Below are 17,357 nucleotides of genomic sequence, written 5' to 3' on the forward strand. Positions count from 1 at the left end.
TCTCCCATTTACCCAACATACTCCAGTGGCTTCCCATTACTACCAGGATCAAATCCTCTGTTTGGCTTTTAAAGCCCTCCCTCTGCAAACTTCTCTGCCTTCCCAGTCTTCTTACATTCTAATGTCCTTCATTTGTTCTAAGATCTAATGACATTGGCTATCTTGCTGTTCCTCAACCTTGACACTCAATTTTCACTTTCCCTGAATTTATACTGGCTCATGCCTGGATTGTTCTCTCCTCTCAACTTCACATCCCTGCTTTTTTCAAGAGTCAGACCTAATACCACCTTCAACAAGAGGCCTTCCCCAGTACCAGAGAGAGAGAGAGAGGGAGAGAGAGACAGAGATATGGATATGGATGTATGCATGTATATGTATATTACACACACCTATGCATATATTTGTATATATGCATGTATGTATATGTTCAAGCATGTGTGTACATATATTTTTATATAGTGCTATATAGAAAACAATGTCTATATTACATGTGTATCTCTTTATATGTCTATATAGGCATCTCTCATATAGAGATAATTATTTAAAACACATGTTATATTTGATATACAGGACTATATATATTTATAAATATATTCTTAGACATACATGTTAATATATGTATGTACATGTGTACACATATGCACACATATGTTTATATACTCTATATTTTGTAATATTGTTGTTTGATGTTGTCTCCCCATCAGACTGTAAGCTCTTTGAGAGCAAGTACTGTTTTTGTTTTCCTCTGTATCTCTAGCACAAAGCGCAGTGCCGAGCATGTAGGGAGTAAGTATTTTATAAATGCACGCGGATTGTTAAGTGACCTTTATTAAAAAAATCTAAAGGCTTAAATCTGTAGTATCTACTTCACAGGATTGTTTTAGGGGTCCAAGTGAAATAATGTAAATTGGTAAGTAAACTCCAGTTATTCTCACTAGCACATCAAACTTCAGCGCGAGAATCCACGTCTTGGGCACCCGCACATGCTCTGGGTTTAGAGAGGCTGAGAACTACATTTCCCATCAGGCAATGGGATTCGCCTATAAAGACCGTCACGCCTCGGCCTCAGATTCTATATTAACCCCTTAATTGTCTCATAATTTATTTTAAAAACCCAGCGCTTTACTGGGTGCAGGAATCGACCTACCCCTCCACAGCCCACTGAGTTATTTCTTCAGTTTCTCGAGCTCTATTCCTAGGAGGCCAAATTCCCCTCGGGTTCAAAGGTCACCTCCTTCCCCTCCGGCGTCTGTGAACCAGCCCATTACAGGCGCGCGCAGGGGGTGAGGGGTGGTGGTTGGCTCATGCGTCACGTGACTGTAACCCAGTGTTTGGTCAGCTGATCCCCAAGAGTTCCGTGGCGCCTATCAGTTCCCTTAGTAACTGTTGGGTACCGGTTTTGAGTGGCTCCTGAAGCTCCCGGGAGGCATCCAGGCCCCCTTGGTCCTTCCCTGTATGCGAGCCCAGCTCTGCCCTTTTCCAAGGCCATCGGTGTGTGGAGCCGCCGGCGCCCAGCTTCTCTGCGCTCGGCTCTGTCCCAGGCTCTGGTCTTAGAACTTGGCTCTCCAGCCCGCTCCCTCCTTCTCCCGCTTCCGGGAAACCGCCGGCGAGTCGCTAAGCGGGCAGGCCTGCAGCGAGCAGAGTGGGCCCTGGCTGTGGGGCTGGTCGAGGAGCAGCCGGGCCCTTTGTCCCGCGGCCTGGCGGAGAGGAGCCTAAGAGTGAGAGAGTGAGTGAGTGTGTGTGTGTGTGAGAGAGCGAGTGCATATGAGTATGTAGCTGAATGTGTGCGGGGAACAGGTGTGTGTGTGTGTGTGAGAGAGAGAGTGAGACCCACTGTCTGTAGGAGTGCATGAGAGTGTGCAACTGAGCGTGTGTAGGTAACCGTTGTGCGTGTGTGAGAGAGGAGTACATGACATCCAGAGTGTGTATGAGAGGGCATGTGAGTGTGAGACTGAGTGCGTGTAGGGAACTGTTTGTGTGTGTGTGTAAAACCCCCAGAAGGCGATCAGTAGTAGTTTATTGGATTGCTTTGCTGATCTACCTGAGCTCTCCCCTCCTTTCCTGTCCTGAATGCCTACTTAGGCACCTTTTGAATCTTAAGACTGGAAGGGCTTTGAAGTCCAATCAGTAAGGATAGGGAATCAGAACAAGTCCGCAGGGATGACTTCTCTGTGGGTCTTAGGTTTCCAGGTGTCACTAGATTTCTTTAATTGTTTATATAATAGTGAGTCATTAATTAACCCAAAGAAGACTAAAATCAGCAGACCTGTTGTTAGCTGTCATTATGTCATTTTTAAAAGGTTAGAATATTATCACTATGTATAACATTTTATATAATTGTATCTATATACTTACCCTATCTGTGTAAGATGGTTTTGTATTTTTTCCTGTAATGCTTTACACATACTAAGTCCCTAAGATAAAGACTATTGAATGAATGAAAGACGCACATCGAGGGTCTTAGTAATAAATGTTATATATCTATATTTTGATGGTTCCCAATATCCTAACAACCTGTCAAGTGAGGCCTTGCTGTGTCTTTACATAAAAAGTTTAGGAAAGATGTGGTAACTTACAGGTGTTTCTTATGTACATTAGTAAAAGGACCTTGTATCTATATAATTTATAGCTCTTAAAAAATCTCTGCATATTTAGGGGAGGCTTTATTAATCTGCCTTTTCCAGTTTGTTATTTTTCCTCCCCGCTAATTATGTGTATAAATTGAGGAAGAATTTTAAAGACTGCTGTTTAAAAGTTAAGTGTTTCAAATGTGAAATAAATTCTGGATAATGAAGTAAAATCTGGACAGTAAACTGTTGGAAACTGTTTCTCTAACAGCTCAGGTAACTGGAAATACTGTGTTGATTGCTGTTTAAATTGTATTGAATGGTCAATACTTGAATATATGGTAAATTTGTAAAGGAATGGTGTTGAATTTTTTGTCTTTAATCACTTTGTAAATATGTTAATGAAGAAATTTGTCATTGTATGCTTGTATGCTTTCAGAAATATAAAATGCCTAAAATGCTGTTTGTCTTTTTCCATTTAGTGTTTCCATTTGTGTAAATAACTTGTGAATATTTACTTTGGGAGTTGAAAACTACCTGCTGATTATGGCTCATCAATATTCAAAGGAAATAGTAGATGAAGAATTTGAACAATTTATGAAAGAGGTAAGTTTGTGTTTTTAAGAGGTTGATAAGGTAAAATGCAGTCTAATTGAGGAAACGAACTGTCTTCTTTTTATATTCCCCGTCTCTGTCCTTTCTGTGGTGTCCAGCTCAGTGCCTGAACAATTATATCTTGAATTTGATTAAACATGCTTCATGATCAGCTAGTCGCCATCTTTTGAGGAGCAGTATTGATGTACAAAAAACACTGGACTATGAGTCGAGAGACTTGGGGCCTTGTCATCCTTTAACCTTGGGTAAATCCCTTCAATGAGAGATTGGATCAGGTTTTCTTTATTGCTTCTTCCTTCTCTAATAATTATTTGACTATTCTGTAACTTTGGTTTTTAACTATATTTGAGTACTTAATAAATATGTGTTTAAATATATGAATATGAATAATTTTGTATTTTGAATCAGTTAACATTTACTAACATTAGTTTGATTCAGCTAACATTTACTAATGTTCTTAATCCTCATCCTTCTTGACCTCTTTGCAACTTTGACCTTGCTGATCACCCTCTTTTCTTTGATACTCTCTTCTCAAAGTTTTGATGACAGTGCTCTGGCCTGATTCTCCTATAGCATTCCACAGGGTTGTTGTAGGGGTCTAAATGAAATGATGAATGTAAGTGACTAAGTAAATCGCAGTCATTATCACTAGTATATCAAACTTTGGTGGGAAGAGCCATGCCTAGGAGACTAGCAAGCTCACTGGTGGGAGAAGCAGAGAACTATATGTCCAACTGTGTGGAATTCACCTATAATGACCTTTATGCCTCTGCCCTAGGCTCTGTATCCCTTAATTGTCTTAATTTATTGTGAAAGCCCAGAGCATTATCAGTTGACCTCCAGGTATCACAACCCACCCTACCCCTCCTTAGCCCACTGAATTATTGATTCAAATCCCTGAATGGAATGATGACTGTGAAAGTAAAATTGCTAGGACTTAGGGACTGATTGGATGTAGGAGATTAAGGGTGAGGGAAAAGTGAAGCATGACTTCCAATGTTACATGTCATACCATGCCTTCTCATTTTTCTTTGATGTATAGTCATTCAGGCTATGCCCACTAAGTGTGGGCATCCCCCTCCACTCTGTCCTGGGCCCTCTTCTCCCTCCCATGGATTCAGTTATCTGTTTATGTACCCTTAGCCTCTCGCCTGACCATCTGTAGTTTCTTATCTTTCTTGTCTGTTGGACATCCTGAATCAGATGTCCCGTAAATATCTTAAATTCAGTGTATCCAAAACCGAACTTATTATCTTCCCCCATCCCAACCTTCACCCTTCCAGATTTCCATATTACTGTTGAAGGCACCATCTTCTCAAGTCTCCAAGGCTCCCAACCTAGATGTCATCCATGACTCCTTATTCTCTCTCACCCTCCCATATATAATCATTTGTCAAGTCTTGTCATTTCTACCTTTATCATTTCTCTTCCCAATTCTTTTCTCTGATACAACCACTGACCTGAGCTATTACAACAGTCTTTTGGTTGGTCTCTGTGCTTCAAGACTCTTCTCACTCCAGTTTATCTTCTACTTAGCTGTTAAAATGATCTTCCTTAATGATGGGTCTGACCATGTCATCTCTCTATTCAGTAAACTCCAGTGGCTCCCTATTGCCTTTATGATCAAATATAAGATCCACTCTTTGACTTTTAAAGCCCTTCATACCTGACCTCTTCCTTCCTTTTCAGTCTTCTTATCCTTATTCCCCTCCACTTGCTCTTCCATCCAGTAACACTAGCCTCTTTGCTGTTCCTTGAACAAGACACTTCATATTTCTATTCCCTGCATTTTCATTGGATGACCCCCATGCCTAAAAATTTCTCCCTCCTTATCTCTGCCTTCTAGCTTTCAGGAAGAAGCCTTTCCCAGTCCTCTTTAATCTAATTTTTCTGAGATTCTGTCCATTTTATCATGTGTCCCATTTATGTACTTTGTTTATATATAGCTATGCCTGTCTTGTCGGCCCCTTTAGACTAAGCTTCTTGATGGCAGGAACTTTTTGCCTTTTTTTTTGTATCTCAGCATGTAGCACAGTGCTACATATTAGGTATTTAATAAATATTTGTTGAGTTGTTGACTACTAAGTGCCAACTATAGTTAAGGCACTATTAGGTATTAGGGAAACAAGAACAAAAAGCATTCCTCATCAGAAAAGATACTACATTATAATCCATAAACATTTATTAACTATGTATCAGGCACTGTGCTAAGTGCTGGGGATACAAAAAGAGGCAAAAGACAGTTCCTGCCCTCAGGGAGCTCACAGTGTAGTCGAGGAGACAACATGCAAACAGATATATGTAAAATAAATTACATACAGGATGAACAAGAAATAATTAACAGAGCAAATACATTAGAATTAAGAGGAGTTGAGGAAAACTTCCTGTAAAAGATAGGATTTTAGTCGGGACATTATACCCTGAGAATGTAACATGTATACAAACAGGAATAATACCAAATAGAAGGTGAAGAGGGCAAAATTGAGAGGTGAGACAAAGTAGAAAAATTTGAGGAGTAGTGAGCAGTAATAACTGGCAAAGATCAAGGAAGGTTTCTTTCAGGAAAGTGCCAACTGAGTTACAGCTTGATGGAAGATAAGGATCCTGAAAGGTAGGGATGAGGAAAACATTTTCTGGGCATAGATGTGGAGGAGAGAGATGGAATGTTTATTTTGGGCAACAACTGGCAGTGTAGTTTGTCTGAATTGTGGGATTTGGTCTGTGATGTGAAGTTCAGTCAGAAAGGTAGGTTGAATCCAGATTATAGAAAGTCATAATCAGCTAAGAAATTTGTATTTTATCTTAGAAGTAATGATCATCTGGGAGCCACTGGAAGTAGTGTGGTCAGACCTATGCCTTAGGAAGATAATTTTGCATGCTGTAGATGGTAGGATGTGGAGGTGAGACACTGGCAGTAGGGAAATTAATTAGGAGTTGTTGCCATACACCAATTGATTGGTGATGGGGACTTGGATGAGGGTAATGGCTTGTGTGGATGGAGAATAAGGACAGAGCTACTAACTGTTGTAAAGATGGAATTGCTAGGATGTAAGGACTGATGGGATGTAGGGGATTAAGGGTAAGGGAGGAGTGAAGCATGCCTTCCAAGGTTACAAGTCTGGAAAGATTGTGATGCACGAAGCAGAAATGTAGAAGTTTAGAGTAAACAAAGTTTTCTGGACAAAAATGAGTTCACTTTGAGACATGCTTAGTTTAAGGTAGAGGACAGAGAGAGATATGGGACTGGTCTGTAAGAGAGAAATTAGGACTGGTTGTATGTATAGATTGTGTAGTAATCTGTATAGAGATGATAATTGAACCTGTAGAATTAGGTGACATCATCAAGGGAGAGTATAGAAACTGATAGTCTGGGACATAGTTTGGGAGGCACCTTGCTAAGGTGTGGGAGATTGTTGACGGATCTAACAAAGAAAACTCAGAATAGGAAGATAGGAAGAGAAGAGAGCAGTCACAGAAATGTTCTCTGTGGTTTTGCAGTGGCACTGGGAGCAAACTGGAATAACCAAAAGAAAGTTGCCAAAAAACTCATAGAGAATACCTATCTCATAAATATATTTGTATTCTTTAGCTTTTCTGAGCTATTAAGGGAAGCTTCCCCAAAGTTCCACTTAATCTAGGGAAACTCTAGGTCTGTTTCCCCAGATTAACACTCCTAAGTAATTACTCTCTGGCCCCTAGAATATTTAGACTGACACCATACGCTTTAGAATTGGAAGTGTGGCCCTTTGACTGAATCCAAACTTCACAGAACAAATCTTCTTAGTAAAAGGATTTGTTCTTTAAAACTTGGTCTCATTCAAAAGGTCACACCTGAGGACCTAGAAGGCCATATGTGGCCTTGAGGCCGCAGGCTCCCCACCCCTGGTAGAGGATGCTGTTCCTGGGGCCTTTGGACTTACCTACCCAACCTAAGCTATTGGCCCGTGGTTAATATTGGTGTTGGTAGGAATGGTCAGCCCTTCCTACACATGGGTTCCCTGCCTGGAGGATGGCTTATAGAGCTTGGACTTGAAGTAGGTCTAGTGGTCTGGGAATGCTATTCTCAGAGCTCTCAGCTCAGAGTCTTGAGATGCCTCCACCATGGTCTGAAGGAGTTAGAGGAGTAGTAGTAGTTTGGATTGCCTGGCACAAACAGCCTCCTGTCTCTTCTTCAAGGTGATGTCTTCATGGGACCTGCAGCGCTTCTCGTAGATGAGAAAATATATCCTTTCCGTTCTATGGAGTTAGGGAGGGTGGAAGGAACTGTGTGTTAGAGTTCTAACCAATGCTTAATAGTGCCTTCTCACATAGTGTTATCTTGTATTTGGAAAATGTTGTTAAGTCCAAAACCTTTTTTAAAGTAAAGATAATTAGCCATGTTTTGAAAACAATATTTGTTTCTTTAATTCCAACTACTTTACTTTAAAGCAGGGCTTCTTGACCTGTTTGGGGGCATAAACCCTTTTGGCAGTCTATGAAGCCTACAGATCCCTTCTCAGAGTATTTTTAAATGCATAAAATAAGATACATAAGATTACAAAGGAAACCAATTATATTGAAATGAAGATTTAATCTTTTTCCCCATCCAGGTTTAGAGAACTCCTGAAATCTGTCCATGGCCCCTTTGGTCTTAGGTCTGGAATCCCTGCTTTCAAGTGTAGAATTTTAGCAAGGTCTACTTTATTTATTTTTTAATTAAGAAAAACTTTTGTTCTTGGAGTGTCAGTGCCATCTATTGACCCTTAGAACTTGGGTGCATTTTTTTTATAGTTATAAAACAAAATAGGCAAGGCACTTAGGAGAAGTCTTTATGGGCATATATCTCCACTAGATATCTGTAATTGGAAATCTGTGTTTGTGCAACGGGTTTAACAAATTCTGTGTACTTCTCATGCGTATAGTTGAGTTATTGATTAATTGATAATAAATATATTTTTATATACATACAAGTGTATGTCATTGTAGCTCTGTACATATGCTTTAAAATCAATTCTAAATAACTTTGGTTAGCTAGCCTTCATATTTTTCATATGAAAATGATGAACTCACTGGTAAGTATTGCCAAAAATTAGATGAGTAATTCTAGGATTATTGAATTAATCTTTTGTCCACTTCAGTCTGAAGGGTGCTTTTAAGTCTGGGTTTGTTTAGGGGATGAAAGAAAAGTTTGTTTACTCTGAAATAGAGGTGTCAAACTCATGTCCTGAAGGCCAAATACAGCCTACAGTAAGTACTACCAAGTGCAGCCCAAACTAGATTAAAATATAATTGAGAAATATTTTAAAAAATTCATTTTGTTGTTGTTCAGTCATGCCTGACTCTTCGTGACCCCATTTGGGGTTTTCTTGGCAGAGATACTGGAGTGGTTTGTTTGACATTTCCTTCTCTGACTCGTTTTACAGATGAGGAGACTGAAGCAAAAAGGGTTAAGTGACTTGCCCAGGGTCACACAGCTAGTTCAGTGTCAGAGGCCAGATTTGAACTCGGGAAAGTAAATCTTCCAAGCACTCTATCCACTTCACCGCCTGATTGTTAAATTTTCGGTGCGAATATTTACGCATTGGAAATCATCAGCAGATGCTACAGATCAGAACTTGATGCATTGTTTTGCTAATTATATAGACTTAAGAAAGTAATGAGGAAAATGTTAATAAGGCAGCTAAAATTTAAAAGGGCGTCGACACAGATTGAAGCATACTTTTTTCTTTTTTTTGTCTTTGTTTTCTTTTGCAGCATGGCTAATGTGGAAATATGTTTTGCATGACCTCACATGTATAATTGATATCAAATTGCTTACCTTCTCAAGGAGGGAGAGAATTTGCAACTCAGCATTTTAAAAAATGAATGTTAAAAATATTTTTACATGTAATTGGGAAATATTTAATGAAATAAAATTTTAAAAACCAATAAAACATAGATAACATTACATTTTAAAACCAGATCGATATGTGGCCCACATGGATCCTTATGTATGAATGGTTTAGTGGCTTCCATTTCTATTTGAATATGATGCCACTGCTCTAAAATATTCTCATGGATGCAACTGATTGGCCATAAAATTGACCTCCCTCTTTTTATCCCTGTTCTTTCTTCCCCTCTCCTCCCAACAGACACACGTTCTCTAGGCATGCTCTAAAGCCTACCCCACCAGTAAGAGGAGGATGTTCATTTCTGATGTGAAACATTTGGCCGTGCTGGGGACCATGGTGGCAAGAACTTTCTTTTCTGGATCTGCAGGAGTTGCGACTCTTGAGGCAGTTGAGGCTGCACACCTGCAGGGATAGTTGCTAAATTACAGATCCACAAAGGCTGGGGAAGAAAGCTGCTTCTCTGAATGATAGCTGCAGGTTCCTACCAGGCTGACCACTAGGGGGTAGAGAAATAAAGATGATTGTGCTGGTTTGAATCCTGTTTAATTTACATCAATTTGGGACATAGACATTAACAGTGACAAAAGAATGGATGGCATAGTGGTGCAGCCTCCATTGCTAGGGACAGTAATCTCCCAGTAAGATGGTGATGGGGCATTAAGAGAAGGTAAGGCAGGATATATAATTGGAGACAAGGTTCAGAAATGATGGCATTAAGGCTTTTTTACTTCTGTTGATTACACAAAGACATTAAGATTAGAAGAGACCTTAGAGATTATTTATTACAGATAAAGAATCTGAGTCCTCACAGTGACTTTTTCATAGTCACACAGCTACTTGGTAGACCTACACTTGAAACCTATTTCTCTCACCTTTTAAAGGATGATTGCTAATTTTTAAAAATTATAAATATGCAGAAAAAATATATTAAATACTTCTCTGTGCCTCTTACGGAAAACATAGCATTATGTAAATATTCATTTTATCATTTACTATATGCCTACTACGTAAATCACATAGGTATTTGTCAGCCACTGTGCTAAGTACTAGGGATACAAAGAAAGACAGAAGATAGTTCCTGCTTGCAAGGAGCTCACAGTCTAATGTGGGAAAAGCATTCAAACAATTACATGCAAACAATTTATATGCAGGCTAAAAAGGAAATAACATCAGAAGGAAGGTACTAGAATTAAAGGGGATTGGGAAAGGCTTCTTTTAGAAGGCAATATTTTAGCTGAAACTTGAAGGAAAGCCAGGAAGCAGAGATGATGAGGGAGAGAATTCCAGGGATGGGGGATTGTTGGGAAAATGCTTGGAGTGGGAACAACAGTAGCCTCAGCTCCTGAAGACCCAGAAAGGAAAGTTCTTGCCACCGTGGTCCCCAGCACTGCCAAATGTTTAACATCAGAAATGAACATCCTCTTAGTGGTGGGGTAGGACTTACAGCATCCCTAGAGAACATATGTGGGAGAAGAGGGGAAGAAAGAACAGGGATAATAAGAGAGAGGTCAATTTTATGGCCAATCAGTTGCTTCCATGAGAATATTTTAGAGCAGTGGCATCATACTCAACCCTTGACATGGAGTCAGGGCAGGTTAGATTATGAAAGGTTTTGAATGCCAGACAGAATTTTATATTTGATTCCAGAGGCGGTGGGGAATCACTGTAGTTTATAGGGTGACATGACCAGAACTACACTTTTGGAAGATCACTTTGAATGGATTAGAATGGGAAGACACTTGTCAAGGGGAACAACCAGAAGACTGTTTCAATAGTCCAGGCCTGAGGTGATGAGGGCCTGCACCAGGATAATGATAGTGTCAGAGGAGAGAAGGGGATGTATACAAGAGGTGTTAAAGAAAATCAAAAGGCCTTGGCAACAGTTAGGTGTAGATAGTGAGAGATAGTGAGAAGTCAGGGATTATCCCTAGCCTCTTAGTTTGAGTAACTGGGAGGGTTTGAGGGGAAAGATAATGAATTTAGTCTTGCATATGTTGAGTTTAAGATGTCTATGGGACATCCAGTTCAACATGTTCAATAGGCAGTTGGAGATGTGTGTCTGAAGATCAGAAAAGAAATTAGCACTGGATAAGTAAGTAGATCTGAGAGTCATTAGTATAGAAGTAACATTTAAGTCCATGGGAGCTGTCTTCCTACATCCCTTCCACTACTGACTATTTTCCTTTTTCAGGGGTCATTTTTTGCTGATTTGCAAGGTGTAAGATAAAATCTCAGAGTTGCTTTAATATGCATTTCTCTTTAACAGTAATTTGCAGCATGTTTTCATGTGGTCATTTATAGTTTTCTTGTTATGGAAACTGTTCACATCCTTTGATCTCTTTGGTAGTAGTGGTCCTTGATGATATATAATTTCCTTTTATATCTTGAGTATCAAGCATTTATTAGTGATATTTGATGCCAATATGCCTGTCCTTCATTTTTTAAAAATCGTCATTGATTCTATTCATGAAAAATTACCTATTTTGGTCTTTTATTATCTCCTATGTTACTTGGTTAAGGATTATCCTACTAGCCATAGTTTTGACAGGTACCTGATGGTATTTTTTTTATGATGTAAACTTTTATAGTCAGATTTTATACAGAGGCAGCTAGGTGTCACAATGGACAGCTGAAACTGGAGTCAGGGAAGTTTGAATTCAAATTTGGCCTCTGAGAATTATTAGCTATGTGACCCAGGGCAAGTCATTTACCCTCTGTTTGATTCAGTTTCCTTATCTATAAAATGGGGATGAATATAATAGCCCCTCCCTCCCAGGGGTCTTATGAGGATAAAATGAGCACTTTACAAATCTTAAAGTTCTATATAAGTACTAGTTATTATTATTATCATTGTTATTTCCATACGTAGCTTATTATGGTATAAGATGTTGCTGCAAAACCAGTTTCTGCCAGGCTGCTTTTCCGTTTTCCATGCAACTCTTACCAAAAAGGGAGTGCTTTCTCCACTACTGGACTACTGTTTTTGATTGCTTTTGTTTCCTGCTTGTCTAGTCTATTCATCTGATTTGCTTTTCTGATTTTTTTTTTAATTTAAATTTATTTATTTAACATATTTGGTTTTCAGCATTGATTTTCACAACAGTTTGAATTACAAATTTTCTCCCCATTTCTACCCTCCCCCCCACTCCAAGATGGCATATATTCTGGTTGCCCTGTTCCCCAGTCAGCCCTCCCCTCTATCACCCCCCTCCCCTCTCATCCCCTTTTCCCTTCCTTTCTTGTAGGGCAAGATAAATTTCTACGCCCCATTGCCTGTGTATCTTATTTTTTAGTTGCATGCAAAAACTTTTTTTTTTTTTGAACATCTGATTTTAAAACTTTGAGTTCCAAATTCTCTTCCCTCTTCCCTTCCCACCCACCCTCCCTAAGAAGTCGAGCAATTCAACCTAGGCCACACATGTATCATTATGTATAACCCTTCCACAATACTCATGTTGTGAAAGGCTAACTACATTTTGCTCCTTCCCAACCCATCCCGCTTTATTGAATTTTCTCCCTTGACCCTGTCCCCTTTCCAAAGTGTTTGTTTTGATTACCTCCACCCCCATCTGCCCTCCCCTCCATCATACCCCCCACCTTTTATTTTTTTTTTATCTTCCTCCCTCTTCTTTCCTGTGGGGTAAGATACCCAACTGAGTATGTATGGTATTTCCCCTCAGGTCAAATCTGATGAGAGCAAGGTTCACTCATTCCCCCCTCACCTGCCCTCTCCCCTCCTCCCACAGAACTGCTTCCTCTTGCCACCTTTATGGGAGATAATCCACCCTATTCTATCTCTCCCTATCTCCCTCTCTCAGTATGTTACTCTCTCATCCCTTAATTTCATTTTATTTCTTTTAGATATCTTCCCTTCATCTTCAACTCACCCTGTGTCTGCTCTCTCTCTTTTACATATATATATTTAAACACACACATATATATACACATACATACACGTACATACATATACACATAGATATATACATACATACACATTCACTTATATATATACATAAACATATATGTATATATATGTATATATATGTATATATGCATATTCCCTTCAACTACCCTAATACTGAGGTCTCATGAATCATACACATCATCTTTCCATGTAGGAATGTAAACAAAACAGTTCAACTTTAGTAAGTCCCTTGCAATTTCCGTTTCTTGATTACCTTTTCATGCTTCTCTTGATTCTTGTGTTTGAAAGTCAAATTTTCTATTCAGTTCTGGTCTTTTCACTGAGAAAGCTTGAAAGTCCTCTATTTTATTGAAAATCCATATTTTGCCTTGGAACATGATACTCAGTTTTGCTGGGTAGGTGATTCGAGGTTTTAATCCTAGCTCCATTGACCTCCGGAATATCGCATTCCAAGCCCTTCGATCTCTTAATGTAGAAGCTGTCAGATCTTGGGTTATTCTGATTTGGTTTCCACAATACTCAAATTGTTTCTTTCTGGCTCCTTGATCTGGTAGCTCTGGAATTTGGCGACAATATTCCTAGGAGATTTCTTTTTGGGATCTATTTGAGGAGGCGATCGATGGATTCTTTCAATTTCTATTTTGCCCTGTGGCTCTAGAATATCAGGGCAGTTCTCCTTGATAATTTCTTGAAAGATGGTATCTAGGCTCTTTTTTTGATCATGGCTTTCAGGTAGTCCAATAATTTTTAAATTATCTTTCCTGGATCTATTTTCCAGGTCAGTGGTTTTTCCAAGGAGATATTTCACATTGTCTTCCATTTTTTCATTCCTTTGGTTCTGTTTTATAATATCCTGATTTCTCATAAAGTCACTAGCTTCCACTTGCTCCAATCTAATTTTTAAAGTAGTATTTTCTTCAGTGGTCTTTTGGACCTCCTTTTCCATTTGGCTAATTCTGCCTTTCAAGGCCTTCTTCTCCTCATTGGCTTTTTGGAGCTCTTTTGCCATTTGAGTTAGTCTGTTTTTTAAGGTGTTGTTTTCTTCAGTGTATTTTTCAGTATTTTTTTGGTTCTCCTTTAGCAAGTCATTGACTTGTTTTTCATGGTTTTCTCGCATCCTTCTCATTTCTCTTCCCAATTTTTCCTCTACTTCTCTAACTTGCTTTTCCAAATCCTTTTTGAGTTTTTCTATGGCCTGGGGCCAGTTCATGTTTTTCTTGGAGGCTTTTGTTGTAGGCTCTATGACTTTGTTGTCTTCTTTAGGCTGTATGTTTTGGTCTTCTTTGTCACCAAAGAAAGAATGCAAAGTCTGAGACTGAATCTGGGTGTGTTTTCGCTGCCTGGCCATATTCCCAACCAAGTAACTTGACCCTTGAGTTTTTCAGTGGGGTATGACTGCTTGTAGACTAACGAGTTCTATGTTCAACGTTTGGGGGGGAGGTGCCAGCTCTGTCAGACCCGCACTACTCCTTCCCCAAGAACCCCCAGCCCGGACTGGGCTTAAATCTTCAGCAGGCTGTTGCACTCCTGCTCTGATCCGCCACTTAATTCCTCCCACCAGGTGGGCCTGGGGCCAGAAGCAGCAGCAACTGTAGCTGCCCCACCTCCGCTGCCCCCAGGGCTGGAAGCCGAACCGGGAACTCCTTCCACTCCCGCAGCTTTTCCCACTAACCTTCTCCGCAGTCTTTGGTGTTTGTGGGTCGAGGGGTCTGGTAACTGCTGCAGCTCACATATTCAGGGCGCTAGGGGCCCCATCCGCCCGACTCCAAGTTTGGTTGTTCCATGCTGCTCAGGCTGGGCTCTGCTCCACTCCGTTCCCAGCTCCCAGCTTCCAGCTCCCAGCTCCCAGCTCCGTGTGGAATAGACCTCACCCAGAGACCATCCAGGCTGTCCTGGGCTGGAGCCCTGCTTCCCTCTGCTGTTCTGTGGGTTCTGCCATTCTAGAATTGGTTCAGAGCCATTTTTTATAGGTTTTTGAAGGGACTCGGTACAGAGCTCACTCTAGTCCCTGCTTACCAGCCGCCATCTTGGCCTGCTTTTCTGATTTTTAACTAGTATAAAGTAGCTTGGATGATTGCTGCTTTATAGTACAGTTTGAGGTATGATAATACTGTGCCTTTAGTCATCCTTTTTCTCATTTTCCTTGAGATTCTGATCTTTTGTTTTTTGAAATGAACTTAGTTATTCTATAAAGGCAGTTCTAAGTTAGGCAGGTGTGGTACTATATATGTAAATTATTTAAGAGGTTGTATTGTGATTTTTAGTATACCAGCAAGATAAAACTTTAAGCAATTATTTAAATTTCTTTTTATTTCTGTTAAGATACTTTTATTACATTTGAATAAATCTTACATTTTGAATGATATTCCACTTGCCATTTCTTGCTGTTTTTTGTTAGTAATATATAAACATGCTGGTGACATTTATTGATTTATTATTATCCTGCTACTTTGCAGACACTATTAATCATATGACTTAGCAACAGAGAGAAGGCAGAATTGCTCAGTTCTCTTTTTGCTTTTTTGTCAGCTAACAAGAATGACCTTTTGCAATAGAAATTATAAAAAAAGAAAATGTGTAACAGGACACTGACATGTCAGAGATTAGTAAGAAGGCTCTTAGCTGTCCTTAGTGAATTCAGGTCACCTGGCACAGATGACTTCCATCCTCAAGTACTGAAGGAACTGGCAGATGGGATTGCTGGGCCACCATCAGTGGCATTTAAAGATCATGAAAAATGGGAGAGGTACCACAGGATTTGAAAAGAACAAATGTTATTCTGATTTTCCGAAAGAGAAGAAAAGAGTTGCACACTTATACAGTGAGATTGACTTGAATTCCTGGCAGAATTGTAGAACTAATTGTTCAAGAGATGATTGGCAAACATCTCGAAAGGGCATCAGTGATTACAAAGAACCAGCATGACTTCATACTGATTGGACTAATTTCATTTCCTTTTTTGTTGGGCTCATTAAAGTAGAAAATAAAAGAAGACTGTGAATGTAGTGTGCCTAGAGTTTAGCAAAGCTTTTGATAAAATATCTCATATTATTCTTGGGGAGCACATGAATAGATATAGATCAGACAGTGATACAGTTAGGAAGATTCTGAAATGATTGGATGACTAGACTCGAACACCATTTACTAGTGGTTCAGTGTCAGTATTGCAGTAGGTCTCCAGTGGAGTACCCTGGGGACCTGTGCTTTAACATTTTTATCAATGACTTGAATAAAAAATAGATGTCATGCTCATCATATTTTCAGGTGGCATAAAGCTGGAAAGAAGAGCTAATATGGTAGATGACTGATTCAGGATCTGAAAGGATCCTGGAACTGTATGGTTTGACCCTTGCTTTAGGAAAATTATTTTCTCAAGTAAGTGAAGGATAGATTAGAGTGAGGAATGCCTGTGTGAGTGGAATGAAGGGAACATATGTGAGAGGTGCTATGGAGACAAAAATGGCAACATTTGACAACTAACTATGTGGGACGAGTCAGAATAAGGAGTCAAGAATGGCACTGTTATGAATCCGGGTGACTGGAGGGATGATATTGCCCTTGACAGTAATAATAAGAAAGAGCAGTAAATACAGAGTGAAAGATAAAGAATTCTGATATGGATGTTTTGAGTTTGAGATAGCTGTGGGACATTCTGCTTGAGATGCCCCAAAGCAATGTGCTACTTATAGGACTAAAGCTCAGGAGAGAGACTTGAGCAGGATATATAGATATTAGTGTTATCCGCATAGAGAGGATCATTGAACCTATGGGAGCTGATGGGATCATGAAGTGAGAAATAAAACCGGGACAGAACTTTGGGGCCTGTCTGTGGTTTACATGAATGAAGAATCAGCAGTGAACTGGAAAGAAGTGGTCAGAGAGGAGGAACAGGAGATAGCAGTGTCACATCCAAAGAGGAGACACTAGCTAGGATAAAGTGATCAACAGAGTCAAAGGCTACCAAGAGCTCAAGAAGGATAAGGATTGAGAAAAGATCATTACATTTATCAATTAAGATGTCTTTAGAAAGAACATTTTCAGTTGAATAATGATATTGGAAGCCAAATTGCAGAGAGTTTAGATGAGAGTGAAAGGAAAGGAAGAGTTGAGAAGAAGATGAGAGAGATAGGACAATAGCTAGTGGCCATGGTAGATTCAAGCTAGAGATTTTTCTTTTTTAATGGGAGTGTTCTGAGGCACCAGGGGAAGAACCAGTACATAGAGATCAAAAATTATATTGAGAATATGATTGTGGTTCATTCTTTTGGCGACCATGGGAGGATCTGGCATCAGAAATACATGTAGTGGGATTGGATTTGTTAAGGAGAAGGACCACTCTTCATCAGCAACTTGAGTAAACGAGGAGATAGTTGGGGATGC

General features: G+C 39.6%; 1 protein-coding gene across 1 annotated transcript in view; it reads left to right on the top strand.

Annotated features, from left to right (window-relative positions):
* Nucleotides 1-1,337: 1,337 nt before the first annotated feature.
* Nucleotides 1,338-17,357, top strand: part of CEP162 (centrosomal protein 162) — a 122,722-nt gene continuing 106,702 nt past the window's right edge. Inside the window, exons 1-2 of the mRNA XM_036768893.1 lie at nt 1,338-1,726; nt 3,050-3,173. Coding sequence (XP_036624788.1) covers nt 3,114-3,173 — 60 coding nt within the window. The 5' untranslated portion in view covers nt 1,338-1,726; nt 3,050-3,113. The remainder of the gene's footprint in view (nt 1,727-3,049; nt 3,174-17,357) is intronic.

Source organism: Trichosurus vulpecula, chromosome 7 (genome assembly GCF_011100635.1).
Source record: "Trichosurus vulpecula isolate mTriVul1 chromosome 7, mTriVul1.pri, whole genome shotgun sequence".
Lineage (NCBI taxonomy): Eukaryota > Metazoa > Chordata > Mammalia > Diprotodontia > Phalangeridae > Trichosurus > Trichosurus vulpecula.